The sequence below is a fragment of the Camelus ferus genome, chromosome 18 (genome assembly GCF_009834535.1).
Source record: "Camelus ferus isolate YT-003-E chromosome 18, BCGSAC_Cfer_1.0, whole genome shotgun sequence".
NCBI lineage: Eukaryota > Metazoa > Chordata > Mammalia > Artiodactyla > Camelidae > Camelus > Camelus ferus.
In genome coordinates, this window is record NC_045713.1 from 5,276,089 (window position 1) to 5,292,184 (window position 16,096).

Sequence of the window (16,096 nt, forward strand, 5' to 3'; positions counted from 1 at the left end):
TAGAAACTGAATCACACAAAATGTGGCATTGGTGTCTGGCTTCTTTCACTGAGCCTCATGTCTTCAAAGTTCATCTATGTTGCAACAGGTGTCAGCACTCCATCCTTTTTCATAACTGAATAATATTCCATCGTGTGGCTCTCCACCTTTTGTTTATCCATTTGTCTGTGGTGAACATTTGGGTTGTTTCCATTTGGGGGCTATTTTGAATAATGTTGCTGTGAACATCCATGTGCAAGGTTTTGTGAACAAATGTTTTCATTTCTCTTGGGTTATTGCTGGACCATATGGTAACTCTGTGTTTAATTTTTGAGGATGCACCAAACCATTTTCCATAGCAACTGCACCATTTTACATTTTGACCAGCAGTGTATGAGGATTCCAATGTCTCCACATCCTCATCAACATTCGTTATTACCTGCCTTTTAGATCATGGCCATTCTAGTGGGTGTGACGAGATCGCCACTCTGCCTTTGACATCAATTTAATCTTAAATGCCTTCATCAATCTGCACAATCATCATTAGACCATATACAAGCTAGATCTATGTGACAGGAAGCTTGCAAAATTAAGGCTAAGCTAAAATATCCTGAGGCCAAGATGTGAGCCCTGAAGAGAGATACTATGCAGCAGACTGTGGAGAGCCAGCTAAGAGGAGAGAGGGAAGAGCACAGACACTGACCTCAATACTGAACCTTTGTCCAGGGAGAGAAGGCCGATTCCATTAGGGGCTGCTGAGAATATAAGCGGCCTGAGACCCACTTGGAGAGACTGTATTTGGAGGCAGAGCCTGGATTCAATAGCCAGGCAAGGAAAGAACATGTAGCTGGCAAGACAGGAGCCAAAGTCCAACCCAGAGCACCTGGCTTGGAAGCCAGAGAGTTCTGAGCCTCCCTCTTGAGCAAGAGCTTGAATAATGACTGGTGAGTCAGAGGGCCCCAGGGATTTGGGGAGGGAGTCCCAGGACACACCGCTGCTGTCTTTCAATTGGGACAATTCAAGACTCCAGTGAAAACCCATGAGAACCTCCCAGGACCCAAGCTATCCAGCCACGGATGTAATGGGGTTAATACTTCTGATTAAATATATTTTACTCCCATTAATTCTGAGTTCTCTACTGACACAAAGTTTCCCACTTGGGTGCCCACTGCTTCAGGGGGAAGGGGACACCACCTGGAACAAGGGGTTCGGGTCCTTAGCCAGACAACTGTTTTGAAAGTCAGGCTTTGTTAAGAAGAAAAAAGGAATCTCCAAATTCCCAAAGCTTCCCTTTCACAGTTGGTGTCAATGTCGGGGCTAGGGAACTCCATCCACACATATCAAGAGCCCAGCTTGCGGGTCTGTAATCCATTTGTTGCAAGGAAGGATGATTTAACATAAGGAAATGTCTTTCATTCAGGAAGGGGCTGCCCTTTATGTGCTAAAAGAGCTTGGAAAGAGAGTCCCAGAGACCAAGACAAGGGAAGATAACTTTCTGGGTTCCTAAGAAGAGACTCAGCTGAGGAGGCAGAAACACACTGGCTAGGGAGATGGGGGGGGTGGAACGAGGGGAGCTGAAAACAGCTTGTGCCTTATTTCCCACTAGGAATCCTGAGGCCCTTGCAGCAGAGGTGGGAGGGGTTAACCTACCCTGAAAAGAAGGAAAGACACAGCAGCCCAGGGATCAGCAGCACCTGTGGAAGGCCAAGCGGAGCTTGGGTAGGAGGGCACAGGGCTGAGATCCCCAGGGGCCATCACCATGCACTGCCAAGATGGAGGGCACTCTTACAACTTACACGAGACGTGGACATTTCAGCCGCAGACAGCAAAGACAGAGGACCGTGCCAAAGGCAGTGCACAAATTGAGCTGCATCCCACCCAGAGACCAGCAGGAAAAGACTACACAGAGGCCAACACATGCTTCTAGGCTGTGATGAAGGCTTTGCCCACACCCAGATTTCCTTGGGAAACAGGGAGGTGGGTGCTTCACTGTGGAAAGAAGGTGGGAAGAGAAACGTTGAAATGGTCTTTTATCCAAAAGACTCTGCATTTACCTGAAAGATGCCATTTTAAAGGAGAAAAGTTGCCTTGAGTAGGCAAATTTTATGTGAGTGGTTTTTGGTTTTTGTCGTTCCGTGGTTGTGATTTCTTACAGGGTGAGAAGAGGGGCTCTCTAGCATTACAGTGAGGTCAGGGATGGAGTGTGGAGGGTAGTGCCTTATCAACCACCATTTCCTAGGATTTCAGGGTCCAGCCTGCAATCCTAGGATTGCAGACCAGAGTCCAACAGGATCAGTTTAGGGAAGAGGGGACAATTGCCTAATGACCTCCTGGAAAGACTGGTTTTACTGAAGGTGGAAGCCTAGCGCCACCCAGTGACTGCTGATGTGAATGCCCAGGCCGTGGAACTCCACCTGCACGTATCAGCCACGGAGCCACAAGCAGCAGCCAGGGGTGGTCGGCCCAACCAGGGGCTGAATGGAGGACGCAGCGGAGCCTCAGTGAAGCAGTTCAGGACCGACCGGATCACAACCCCGGCTCGGACTGCTCTCCTGCACTCTCCTCCAACATCACTTTCCAGCCCTTAGGAGACCCGACAGAGCCAAACCGCCCAGGTTTGGATCCTGGCCCCACCATTTACTAGGCATGGTGGTTTAAAAATATGCCCATAAATTCTTTCAAACACCTCCCTTTAAAAGGTTAAGTTTAATTCCCCTCTCCTTGAGGGTAGGCTGTGCTTAGTGACTGGCTTCTAACGAACTGAATGTAGCGAGAATGACAGTTTGAGTCCCAAGACTAAGTCATAAAAGGCACGTGTCTTTCCCTTTCTCTCCCTCTCTCGTTCTGGGGGAAACCAGTTGCACTGTTGTGAGGCCACTGAAGCAGTCTTATGCAGAGGTCCATGTGGTGAGGAACTGAGGCTTCCTGGCTATTCCCGTGTGACTGACTCATCTCAGATGCAGATCATCCTGGCCCGGTGAAGCCTTCAGATGATAGCAGTTCTGGCCAATGTTGTGACTACAACCTCAGGACAGACACTGTACCAGAATCTTCCAGCTAAGCTGCTCCTGAATTCCACAGAAACTATGAGATAACTGATGTTTACAGTATTAACCTGCTGAGTTTTGGGGTAATTTGTTACATGGCAAATTCCCAGGTGTGGGACTTTGGGTGAGTTACTTCACCTTCCCAGGCCCCAGCTTCCTCATCTGCAAGATGAGGATGTTACCTATTAGGAGACAATTCTCCATGGTCTCTCATGTTTCTACATGTCCTGTGAACAAAGCACTGGCTTTTCAAGGGTATTTGTATAAGAAACACCCTTGATTGATAGAGACAGTTTGTCCCTCCAGATCCAAGGGTGGGCAGGCTTTCTGCCCATTTAGTATACAAGACTTCAGGCCCTCTAAGCTAAGAATTCTCCTACAATGTTACCCGTTGCATTCTGGCCACTTTTATTGCTCAGAGAAATAAAGCCCTTTGTCTCTGACACAGAAGCCTCATGTGTTCTGCCAGCATCCATGAAACCATGGCAGGCTCACTTATCATCTTGTAAGGAAGGAAAAAATCCCAGACTCTCCCCAGTTCTTGACATTGCCAGCCTCACAGGGTTGTTCTGCAGATGGCATGAGGTGATGCAGGTAGGGCTCCTGGCAGGTGGCAGAAGTGCCCAATAACTGTTCAGTGTGATTCTTGCTGCTGCAGTAAAAACCCACCTTGTTTGTCATCGTCGGTGTTGTCATTGTTTTCATCTTTTAAGATTATCTCCAGGTTGCTGGTGTTGTTATCATACACCACACAGTATTTCACACACTCCAGATCTACAGACTCTGGGATGAGATATTCATCTGCCCTCTAAAGAGACCACAAGAGAAGCCTGTTGGTGGTGGGTTCAGCCAAGCAGATATTCCCTGTACACCAGCACTGGGAGGAGCCGAGGAAGGACTGTGCCCATTTCCCTGACTGCACACAGGTATGGAAGCCCTGAGTGAGCCGGAGAGTCTGCTAAATGCTAAGGATCTTCCACACCTATATCCCCTCCTGGGGAAAGTGACCACAGCTGACTGGACCAGAGATAAGTGCCTGGGCAAGGAACAGTGGGCTACTGACTGGCCCACAGTCTATTAGGTGCCCTGGCACAAGTGCTGTCAGAGCAACCATAGCCACCTGAACTAATGACATCCTCTCTTTGAGGAAGAGTGTTGGTTGTGAGGGCCAATTCCAAAATCTGCCATGAAGAGGGCAGTAAGCAGGAGACTTGACTAGACAGAAGTCATAAGCAAGCAGGTATGATGAGGCAGACTCAGCTGAAATGGAAGCTCTGGGAGAGTAGGAACTTTTGTCCATGTAGAGCCACTGACGTATCCTGAGCTTCCAGAATGATGCCTGGCACACAGCAGGGCATAAAAATGGTTAAAGGAAGGAATGGACAAACAGGAGCCAGGAGGTCATGAGGAGCAGTTGGGAGTGGCTGAGTCAACATCACGGCCACAAGGGCAAGCACAGGAGACTTCTGCCAAGGAGGTGAGGACCTCTCTCAGTACCAGGACTGTCCATGATCCCAAAGGGTGTCCCAGAGCTCAGGAAGACCCAGCTGGTTAGTGTCCACTTGTTCACAATGCTTCCTGAAAGCCCGCACTACTCAGGGGAACCCAAGCCTGAGTCTGCCCCTTGCGATCTGGTCTGGCTGTCGTAGAGGCCCTGACAGGACCTGCGGGTGGGATGGGATGAGTGCACATCTACTGGACAGCAGTGCAGGGAGGTAAGGCCCAGGGAGTACAGACCAGGACTGTCTCCAGGACTCTTGAGGGGAGAAATCATATTCATCTAAAGGAATCAGGACACAGCTGGTGCTCGGGGGGTGAGCAGGATTTCAACAGGTGATAGCGAGGAGGTGGGGGGGGGGGTGGTCTGTGTGTGGAGAAAAGTATGAGCAAAAGGCAAAGGTGGGAACAGCCCCCAGAGGATGGAGCAGACAGGAGAGCAGGAGAGAAGTGGGCTGGACCTCCATCCTTTATTCAATAAACATTCATTGAGGACCACTTTGTACTTACACTGTGCCAGGTTCTGGAATACAGAGATTTAAAAAAAAAGAGAGAGAGAAAGAGAAGAGAAATGCCTGCATCAGCCTGGAGGACTCAGAAGGGCTGCATGGGGAAGGAGGCACTTGAGACGAGACTGTGAGGGTGAGCAGAAACTTGCCAGATGGACAAGGGCTGGGGGAGTGTTCCACACAGGAGGACCAGATTCCAGTCGTTCATGTTTTAGTTAACAAATAGGTACTGAGCACCTCCCAGATGCCAGGGACCAGACTGAGCATGTGCGATACAATGACGAGCAAAGCATACACATCCCTGTATCACAGACAGTAGCATGTCCAGGAGATCACACATACTGTCATTTCCTAGATTGTAAGAGACCACGGGTTGTAAGATGCACCACCAATTTTAACAGTTGCAATCAGGAATGTACATAAAAGGAGGGATGTGTTGGCATATAAATACTTTAGGCAGGGTGGGGACCAACTGGTCCTGGGAAGATCTGAACCAGTGCTCCAAAGCCCAGACCTCGCTCCCAGGCACTGTGCCTCGCTCTGTCGCCTGCACACTGGCTTCACCTTCTGGACCACTCTGTCCTGAGGCCTGAATCACGGCCACCAGCAATGCTCAGATTCCCACCCTCCACACTCCACCACCAGAGTAAAAGGAGCCACCTTCTCTAATTCCAACTCTGACTGGCCATTTTCATTCCAGGCCAATCACTGTGGCCAAGGTCTGGATCCTATTCTAGGGAGCACAACTAGACCCTTATGATTTGAGCAGAGAGAGGAGGAATGCCCCTCAAAAAAGTGGAGGTGCAGGGCAGAACAATAACAAGTGTGGACCACATTCAGTTTTGAGGGAAAGACACCGCTACTTTAAGGTGCAACTGTAGGATATATTCCCAACTTCAGGAGTGTTAAAATATGATGTATGTGCATCTCAGAATCAAGGAAACACGGCAAGGCAATGCTGGTGAGGCATCAGGGGAGAGTGGAAGCGTCCCAGAGGTGAGGCTGAAGAGGGAGATGGAACCAGATCCGAGAAGGCCATGAACACCAACTTGGGGGCTGTATGTTCTGCTGGTGCTGGGGTTCTGCTGGCCAGAAAGTGGAAGAGGGGAAGCATGAGGTGTCAACCTGGCTGAAGGGTTCTGCAGGGCTGAGGCTGAGAGAATGTCTCTTTTCCAGAGCTGGGGGTGCTGCCAGGATCAAAGGAACACACAGAGTTGAGAGCTGAGTTGGAAACTGAGGGCCATACATGATGAAGGGGCTCTGAATAAGCTGTAAAAGGATGAGAAAGGCCTGAAAGGGAGATGAAGAGCTGGAATATGGAGCCAGAAAACTGAAAACCCAGGGAGGAAAAAAGCAGATAATGATGCACGAGGGCGGAGGGGGAAAAAAGGAGTTAGGCAGCAAGTTTATCTCAGAAAAATGCTTGAGGCAGGGCTCATGCTTCCTGTGTGTTCTGTGTGGAAAAGGGCCAGAGGTGGAGCGTGGCAGCAGGAGTAGGGAGAAGGGGGAGTTTTGCAAGACAAAACTTTTGAAGTGACGTTGGCAGGACAGTTAACTGCGTATAGATAACTGAAGCTGTAAGCTTGGGTGAAATCTCTGAGCAAGAAAGTAGACTGACCAACAGAGATAAAGAAGACCAGGGACACAGTTCAGTGGTTTCCTTTAGGCGTGGCAGCAGGAGAAAATGAAGCTGAACCAAAGAGATAAAGAAACCAGAGAAGCAAGAGAGAACCTGGAATTCAAGGGCAAAGAATGTGGTGGCCAGCACTGCAGGGGTCAGAGGTGGAGCCTGAGTGATGGCTGCCAGGCTCCACAGTGACCTGAGAGAGAAGACACCCTGTGGGGCTGGACGGAAGGGCCTCAGCTGCAGGAGGAGGGGAATGGTCACTGCATGCCAGGCGCGGTCTTTTTAAAAAGCTGTAACTGGGAAAGGAAAACAAAACAGAAAAGAAAAGGGATAGGAGAGAAGGGGCTTCCCACTCCGGGTTATGCTATCTCTATGGCTTATCTGTTCCCTGAGTAGGGACAATGAGTTAAGGGCATCCTGTATTCTGTTACAACAGACTGTCCCAGGGTCTGGAACACTGCCTGGCATGTCAAGAAATTAAATCAATATCTGCTTAATGAAGCTGCTGACCATGGGGGACAGGGGGACACCTGAGGGTGTGTGTGACAACGTAGAAGACCCTCGTGGTGGACGCACAGGGCCGGTCCTGCCTCTGCTGCCCACACTGTCCAGTAGGAGGTGCCGCCTCCTGGAGCTAGGATAACGTCTCCCGTTCTTCCCACAATCCTGTATGGCAGCCAGTCTGCCCCAGATTCTGACTCTGCTGATGTACCTTCTTCACGAGAAGGGCTGTAATCACGTGGCTTTCGTCATACTCCCGTTTGGAACGCACATCTGAAAAGAAAGGTATTGAACTGATAACTGCATTTGCAAAAGAACACATGACTGAACTACTCAGAGTGCTTACACCAGCATTAACGTGAATTTGTTTGGCAGTTGGCCAACAGCTGCCGTCAGTTTAAAATTCCAGGCATGTTGTTTTACTATTCTAGGCTGTCTGCACAGCTCCTCTGCCCCATCACATCCACACCCACACATTCCTTTAAGGAAGAGTGAGACTTCGTATCTATGATTTAGGGGGAGTTCTCTCAGAGGTCCAAAAAAGCAGGGAAGGGAGAAATCAAAGCCAGAGTGGCCTCATATTAAATGCCCCATGGAATTTTAGACCCAAATTTTAGAACTTAGGAGTTGAGGTTCTAATGCCCTTGCCAGGACAGAGGAAGTGGTATTGATGTCCTCAATGCTGGGAGGAACATGGAAGCTAAATCCTAAAAAGGACTGTTCTGCATAAATCTTAAAAAGAACTGTTATCCAAAATATACAAAGAATTCTTAAAATTCTACAAGAAAACAACCAACCCAATTTAAAAATGGGCAAAAGATTTGAACAGACACATCATATCAAAAAAGATAAACAGATGGCAAATAAGCATACGAAAAGATGCTCCATATTATATATCATCAAGGAAATGCAAGTTGAAACAAAGTTAGGCTCCAGAATTTACGAAGAACTCATAAATCAATGAGGGGCAAAAACTCCAGACATCTGAAGGTACCTGTATTTTAAGAGTAAGTAAGTAACTTACCTTAGTAAGTTAGGTATATATGACAACTTCCTTAACCTGATGGGTAAATTACTAAATATCTACAGCAAACATCATACTGATTGATAAAGTGTGAAACAAGACAAAATGTTCACTATCACTATAACAGCGGAGAACAAAGCTGACTCCACATTGGATCTATTCTTTTATCTCTAACCTTTGTGCTCCGTTGCCTGTGCTTAGTCATGCTGGCTCTGCACCTTTGTAAAGGAATGTTGCCAGTAGACTGAAATATGCATACTAGCCCTTTCTCAAGGCTCTGACTCCCAGGCTTGAACTTTAAAGGTATAACATTTGTCCTGTTGGAGGTTTACAGGAACACTGTGACCAGACCTACTTGGACAGCTGCCAGAATAAAGGATTATCACATTCCCTCTAGGGTCTGGCCAGCACCAAGAAGTTTGCAACAACCAGCTACAACCCCCTCCCCTTTTAGTAATAAAAGGGGCCTGAATTCTAACTCGATTCAGACAGTTCTTTGTGACACTAGTCCACTATCTTCGCCATCTGTTGGCTTTCCAAATAAAGCCACTATTCTTTGACTCAACACCATGTCTCCTTGATTTACTGGCCTGTTGTACAGCGACCAGTATGAGCTTGGATTTAAAGAAGCAAAAGATTCTCTCAAGACATGAGGAGCGAGTTATATAATAATGGTGTGTTTTGAGTGCACGAATGGGACATTTTTTTCTTCTTTTTCAGAGCTGCTTCTTCCTTTCAGGGCTACTTTTTTTTTTTTTTTAATTGAGTTGTAATTCACAAGGCATTACATTATTTTTCCACAAGGTTTTTAATAAAAAGAAGACTGCATGCTTGGCTCTAGTCTTCTAAGAAGGACATCTTATTTTTCAGAGTTGTTTCTAAAGTCATGTGGTCTTTAACTTTGGGGACTATTTTGCATTTGAGTGCAAACACAAATTTCAACCCAAGTCAACCTCATCACATGCCTCCACGAAGTCTGACTATGGAGGGAATACCTTGCCTATAGTATAAATATCAGTTCTGAACTGAAAAGCTGGGGAAGAAAATTTCCTTCTCAGAAAAACTTAAAGCTAGTGAGCTAAAGGCACAAATTTGTAAAAGACCTGAGAAGACCTTAAGTTTACATCCCTGGGCACAGAGATCTGGGCACAGAGACAGCCTACAACAATCAAAAAGACAAAAAACAGTAAACAATAACAATAACCAGCAAATCCAGGGGAAGGAGGGTAATCTGATTTTCAGAGTTACCGCGTTACCGCGTTATTAAATTCAAATGTCCAGTACTCAACAACAACCACAACAAAATCACAAGGCACATGAAGAAACAAGAAAGTATGCCCCATTCAAAAAATTAATGGACAGAAACTCCCTGAAAAAGATCTGATGGCAGATCTACACAAAGACTTTAAAACAACTGTCTTTAAGATCTCAAAGAACTAAAAGAACATACAGAGAAAGTCTAGAAAATTATGTACGAACAAAATGGAAATATCAGTAAAGATAAAACACCTAAAAAGAAACCAAAAAGAAATTCTGGACCTGAAAAGTATAATAACTGAGATGAATAACTGACTAGAGGAATTCAAAGGCAGATTTGAGGAGGTAGAAGAATCAGCAAACTTGAAGATAGGATAATGGAAATCATTTCGCTCGAGGAATAAAAAGAAAAAAAGACTGAAGAAATATGAACGATACGTAAGCAACCTGTGAGAATTCAAAGAGACCCACACCAAGACACATTATAATTAAACTTTCAAAAAACAAAGACAAAGAGAGAATCCTGAAAGCAAAAGAGAAGCAACGACACACACGCACACACAAGCACTCCTCAAAAAGATGATCAGCAGATTTCTCACCAGCCACTTTGAAGGTCAGAAGGCAGAGGCCTGATATATTAAAGTATTAAAAGAAAAAACATTGTCAACAGGAATCCTTTATCTGGCAAAACAGTCCTTCAAAAGTGAGGGTGAAATTAAGACATTACCATATCAACAAAAGCTGAGGGAGTCTGTCAGAAGTAGACCTGCTCTGCAGGAAATGCTCAAGGTAATCCTGCAGGGTGAAATGAAAGCACTCCAGAGAGTAATATGAAACTGTGTAAAGAAAGAAAGATCTCAAAGGTAAATCCGTGGGGAACTATAAAAGCTGGCATTATTGTGACAACAGTTTGTAACTCCACTTTTTGTTTTTTTACATGATTTAAGAGACTAATACATTTTTAATTAATTATAAATCTAAAAGCTAGTATATTGTAACTTCGGTTTGTAACCATACATTTTGTTTTCTACATAACTTAGGAGATCAATGCATTTAAAAGAATTTTTAGTTTATGTTTTTGAGCACAGAATATATAAGAAGTAATTTTGTGACATGAACAACTGAAAGGAATGGGGAAGGAGCTATAAAGGAGAAGAGCTTTTGTTTGCTATTGAAGTTAAGCTGGTATAAATTAAAATAAGAGTTTTATAACTTTAGGATGTTAAATGTAATCCCCATGGTAACCACAAAGAACATAGCTATAGAATATTCACAAAAGGAAATGGGAATTTAAACATTTCACTATCAAAAAATCAACTAAACATAAAAGATGACAGTAATGCAGGAAATGAAGCACAAAAAAGCTATAAGGCATATAGAAAACACACAGCTAAATATCCCACTTCAATACCTCACTCACAGTAATGTCTAGAAGAAAGAGACAGAAGCAAGGAACTAGAGGGCTTAAACAACACAATAGACAAAGTAGATATAACATGTATACAGAACATTCTATCCGACAACAACAAAATACACATCTTCTCAAGTGCATATGGGACATTTTCCAGGATAGGCCACATTCTAGGACAGAAATTAAGTTTCACTAGATTTTAAAAGACAGATATCATACAAAGTACTTTCTCTGACCACAACAAGATGAAGTTAAAAGTCAATTACAGAAGTAAAACTGGAAAATTCAGAAATTTGTGGAAGTTAAACAACACACTCTTAAAGAACCAACAGATCAAATAAGAAATCATGAAGGAGCTTAGGAAATACTTAAGAGACAAATGGAAATGAAAACAAGATACTAAAACTTATGAAACCCAAGGAAAACAATGCTAAGGAGGAAATTATAAGTTACAAATGTTTATATTAAAAAATAAGATCTCCAATCAACAAGCTAACTTTACAACTTAAGGAACTTAAAAAAAATTTTAAAAAGCTAACAAGCTAAGCCAAAAGCTAGCAGAAGGAAGGAAATAATAAAGTATTAGAGCAGAAATAAATGTAATAGATAACTGAAAAACAAGAGAAAAAAAATCAATGAAGCCAAACCAGAAGTTGGTTATTTGAAAAGATAAATGTGACCAACTTTAGCTAGATGGACTAAGGAAAAAAAGGCTCAAATTACTAAAATCAGAAATGAAAATGAGGACATCACTACCAATACTACAGAAACAAAAAGGATTTTAAGAAAGTAATATGAACAATTATATGCCAACAAATTGGATAACCCAGATAATATGGACAAATTTCTAGAAACACAAAACCTACCAACACTAAATCATGAAAAAATAGAAAACCTGAGTAGACCTATAACTAGTTAGAAGACTGAATCAGTAATCAAAAAGCTCCTGATGAAGAAAATCTCTGCACAGACCATACTAACACTCTAATTATAAAACTGGATCTTTACAGCGTGTATATTCATAGAGAAGGGTTTAAACTATATTCCATATTACTATAATTCACATATGTACTCTGCTACTGGCAGAGTGAACACAAAGCAGAATTATAAGCCAAATACAATACATAAACAACAAGGTCCTACTGTATAGCCCAGGGAACTATATTCAATACCTTGTAATGGCCTATAATGAAAGAGTATGAAAAGGAATATATATATGAATCACTGTGCAGTCCACCAGAAATTAACACATTGTAAATCAACTATACTTCAATTTAAAAAAAGAAGCCAAATACAATATATGCACTGAGGCTTTTCCCTTGTCTATAGCCTCTGTGACACATTACCCTGAAAGGGCCTTTCCCATATCTATCTAACCAACAGCTGCTCTCAGGAAAGGATCTCATCCATCACTCCTTGAGAATATAACACTTTAAAATTCAGTGTATCATTTATTGTCTTAAAAAATGATGACAAACCTCTTGAAATTCATGACCAGGATTCACTGGTGAATTCTACCTAACATTTAAAGAATTAATATCAATCCTTTTCAAACATTTCCCAAAAAAATCTGAAGAGAGGGGAACACTTTTTTACTCATTCTATGAGATCTGCACGACCATGATGCCAAAAGTCAGACAAAGATACAAGAAAACTACGATCAATATCCCTTATAAAACACTGATGCAAAAACTCTCAACAAAATGCTAGCAAACTAAATTCAGCAACATATTAAAAGGATTACACACCATGATCAAGTGGGATTTATTCCTGGAAGGCAAGAATGGTTCAAGAATGAAGGGGGGAAAAATACATGATTATCTCAATCAATGCAGAAAAAGTATGAAAAAATTCAACACCCTTTCAGGATAAAAATACTTGACAAACTAGGAATAGAAGGAAATTACCTGAACATAAAAAAAACCATGTATGTGAAACATTATGCTGTACACCAGAAATTGACACAACATTGTAAACTTGACTATACTTCAATTAAAACAAAACAAAACAAAAAACCAAGCATGAAATACCCACAGCAAACATTATACTCAATGGTGAAAGACTGAAAGCTTTTCCTTACGAAACAAGACAAGGATACCCAGTTTCACCACCTCTATTCAGTGGAGCGGTGGAAGTTCCACATTACAATTAAATAAGAAAAAGAAACAAAGGGCATCTAAACTGGAGAGGAAGAAGTAAAATCATCTAAGCTCGCAGAAAACATGATCTTATACATAAAAAATCCTAAAGATTCAGTTAAAAAAACTGTTAGAACTGATAAATGAATTCAGCAAACCTGCAGGATACAAAGTCAATACACAAAAATCAGTTGTACAATTGACCCTTGAACATGAATTTGAACTGTGGGGGTCCACTTACATGCAGATATTTTTCAATAGTAAACACTACAGTGCTACATGGTCTATGGTTGGCTGAATCCATGAATGTGGGGGAACCACAGACACACAGAGCTCACTCTAAGTCATAAATGGGTGAACCCCCCATTGCTCAAGGGTCAGTTGTTATTTCTATACACTAGTGATGAACAATCTGAAAAGGAAATTAACAATTCCATTTTCAATAGCATCAAAAAGAATAAAAATACGTGAGAATAAAATTTAACCAAGGAAGTAAAAGACTTGTACTCTGAAAACTGCAAAATGTTGCTGAAAGAATTAGAAGCAAATATACAAAAAAACATTCTGTTCACAAGTTGGAAAACGTAATATTGTTAAGATGTCAATACTGCCCAATATTATTAAGATGTCAACACTACCCAAAGCAATCTACAGATTCAATGAAATCCCATCAATATCCCGATAACATTTTTTGTAGAAATATAAAAATCTATACAAAATTCATATGGACCCTCAAGTAACCATGAACAAGACAGTCTTTCCAATGGTGCTGGGAAAACTGGATATCCACATGTAAAATAATGAAGTTGGGCCCTTATCTATATACCACATACAAGAATCCACTCGGAATGGATCAAGGACCTAAATATAAGGCCTAAAAGTATAAAAATCATGGAAGATAACATAAGGCAAAAGCTTCATGACATTGGATTTGGCAAAGATTTCCTGGTTATAACATCAAAGACATAAACAACAAAAGAAGGGACAGACAAATAGAACTTTGTTAAAAAATTTGTAAATGTTGCACATCAAAAGACAATACCAACAGAGTAAAGAGGAAACCAAGTAAGGGGAGAAATTATTTACAAGTCATACATCTGATAAGGGATTAATACCCAGAATATACAGAGAACTCCTAAAACTCAACAGCGACAATAAAACAACAACAACAATGCAATACAAAAACGAGCAAAGAACTTGAATAGACATTTCTCCAAAGAAGATACACAAATAGCCAATAAGCACATGAAAAGATGTCAATACCACTAATCATTAGGGAAATGCAAATCAAAACTATAATGAGATACTACCTCAAACCCATTAGGATGGTTACTATAAAAAAAAATAATAAAAACCCAGAAAATAACAATGTTGACAAGGATGTGGAGAAATTGGAACCCTTGTACACTACTGGTAGGAATGTTAAATGGTACAGCTGCTATGGAAAACACAATGGTGGTTCCTTGAAAGATTAAAAATAAAATTGCCACATGATCCAGCAATTTCACTTCTGGGTACATACATAAAAGAATTGAAAGCGGGGCCTCAGAGATATTCTGTACATCCCTGTTCATAGCAGCATTATTCACAACAGCTAAAAAGTGGAAGAAACCCAAGTGTCAATCAACAGATGAATGGATAAGCAAAATGTGGTATAAACATACAATGGAATATTATCCAGTCTTAAAAAAAAAAAAGAAATCTGGACACAAACTATAACATTGATGAACCTGGAGGACATCATGCTAAATGAAATAAGCCAGTCACAAAAAACACAAATACTCTATGATTCCACTTATATGAGGTGCCTGGAGTAGACAAAACCATAGAGACAGAAAGTAGAATGGTGGTGCCAGGGTTGCAAGAAGGAGGGAATGGGGATTTATTTAATGAGTATAGAGTTTTAGATTCACAAGATGAAAAGAGCTGTAGAGATGATGGTGGCAATGTACCAACAAACTGCACATTTAAAAGTAGTTAAGATGGTAAATTTCGTATGTATTTTATCACAATTTTTTAAATTGTGGAGAAAAACATCGTAATACAAGTTCACGTCAGTCAGATAGCAAAAAAATTAAACACTGACAAAACCAGGTATTCATAGGTATGTTTCCCAAACTGCTGATTGGAGGATAAACTGATACACTGTCTTTGGGGGGCAATTTGACAATAATGTAGTGAGGCTGAATTTGCAGCTTGGCAATTTCATTTCTGGATATATATCCTGAAGAAACTCTTGCACACGAATAGGGAGAGATATACAATACTGTTCACTGCAGCACTGTTCATAACAGCGACACAATGCAACACAATTAGAAATGGATATGTATTGCAATGAACAGCTAAAATAAACTAGATCTTCATATTTTTTTTTTAGATCTTCATATTTAGACATAAGGGAAACAACAAAAATGCAATTTTAAGCAAACAAAAAAAGCAAGCTGCAGAATCACTGTACATTATGGTACTATTTGTGTAAATGTTTGAACCATATATTATTTTGGGACGCCTACAGATGTAGTAAAAGTGCAAATATACAGAAGCAGTCATCTTTGGGGAGGGAAAGGAATAGGATCAGGATGGGGTACAAAAGGGAGGTACATCTGTGCATTTAACTTTTTATTTATTATGTTAAATCTAAATGGTGGGTACTTCAGTGTTTTGCATATTACTATACGTTTGTTAGATGTTTAAAATATTTCACTAAAAACAATTAACAAGAGGACTCAAACATTAGTCTTCCAGGAACTTCTCCTCTAGATTTATTTAATCTGGTAATATTCCAAGTCATGTTACAATTAATAGCAGCGTCTGAGCTATGCCTGATGAGTTTAACAGTTTTCTAAACTAATTTATTGTCCCCCACCAAAGTTTGTTGATTCATCAAAAATAATCTTTGAAGGACACTGTTCACAATATTTTTTTATGTACTTACCCAATAAACAGAGATAGTTGGGTTCGGTTAATCTGGATAGTTTTGTGACCTGATTCAGGATGTTGTAAAGCTCTGTTGGTTCACACAAAACCAAACCAGTCATCCTATGGGGAAGAATCAGTAATAACGTAAAAGCTTTGTACATCTTTTTATCTTAGATGAATGACCACA

At 41.7% G+C, this 16,096-nt stretch overlaps 1 protein-coding gene across 9 annotated transcripts in view; it reads right to left on the reverse strand.

Annotated features, from left to right (window-relative positions):
• Window positions 1–16,096, reverse strand: part of STYXL1 (serine/threonine/tyrosine interacting like 1) — a 129,569-nt gene that overhangs the window by 22,259 nt on the left and 91,214 nt on the right. For 5 of the 9 annotated variants that reach the window (XR_004312555.1, XM_032459588.1, XM_006180935.3 and 2 more), the window contains 3 exons: window positions 15,926–16,029; window positions 7,372–7,433; window positions 3,696–3,834 (listed from right to left, as the gene is read on the reverse strand). Coding sequence is in view for 6 of the 9 variants with exons in the window: in XM_032459588.1 (XP_032315479.1) it covers window positions 3,696–3,834; window positions 7,372–7,433; window positions 15,926–16,028 (304 nt within the window). In the remaining 3 variants the exon portion in view is untranslated. Of the gene's footprint in view, window positions 1–682; window positions 818–3,695; window positions 3,835–7,371; window positions 7,434–15,925; window positions 16,030–16,096 lie in introns of those variants that run through there. The other 4 variants (XM_032459590.1, XM_032459589.1, XM_032459592.1 and 1 more) reach the window with 3 other exon arrangements.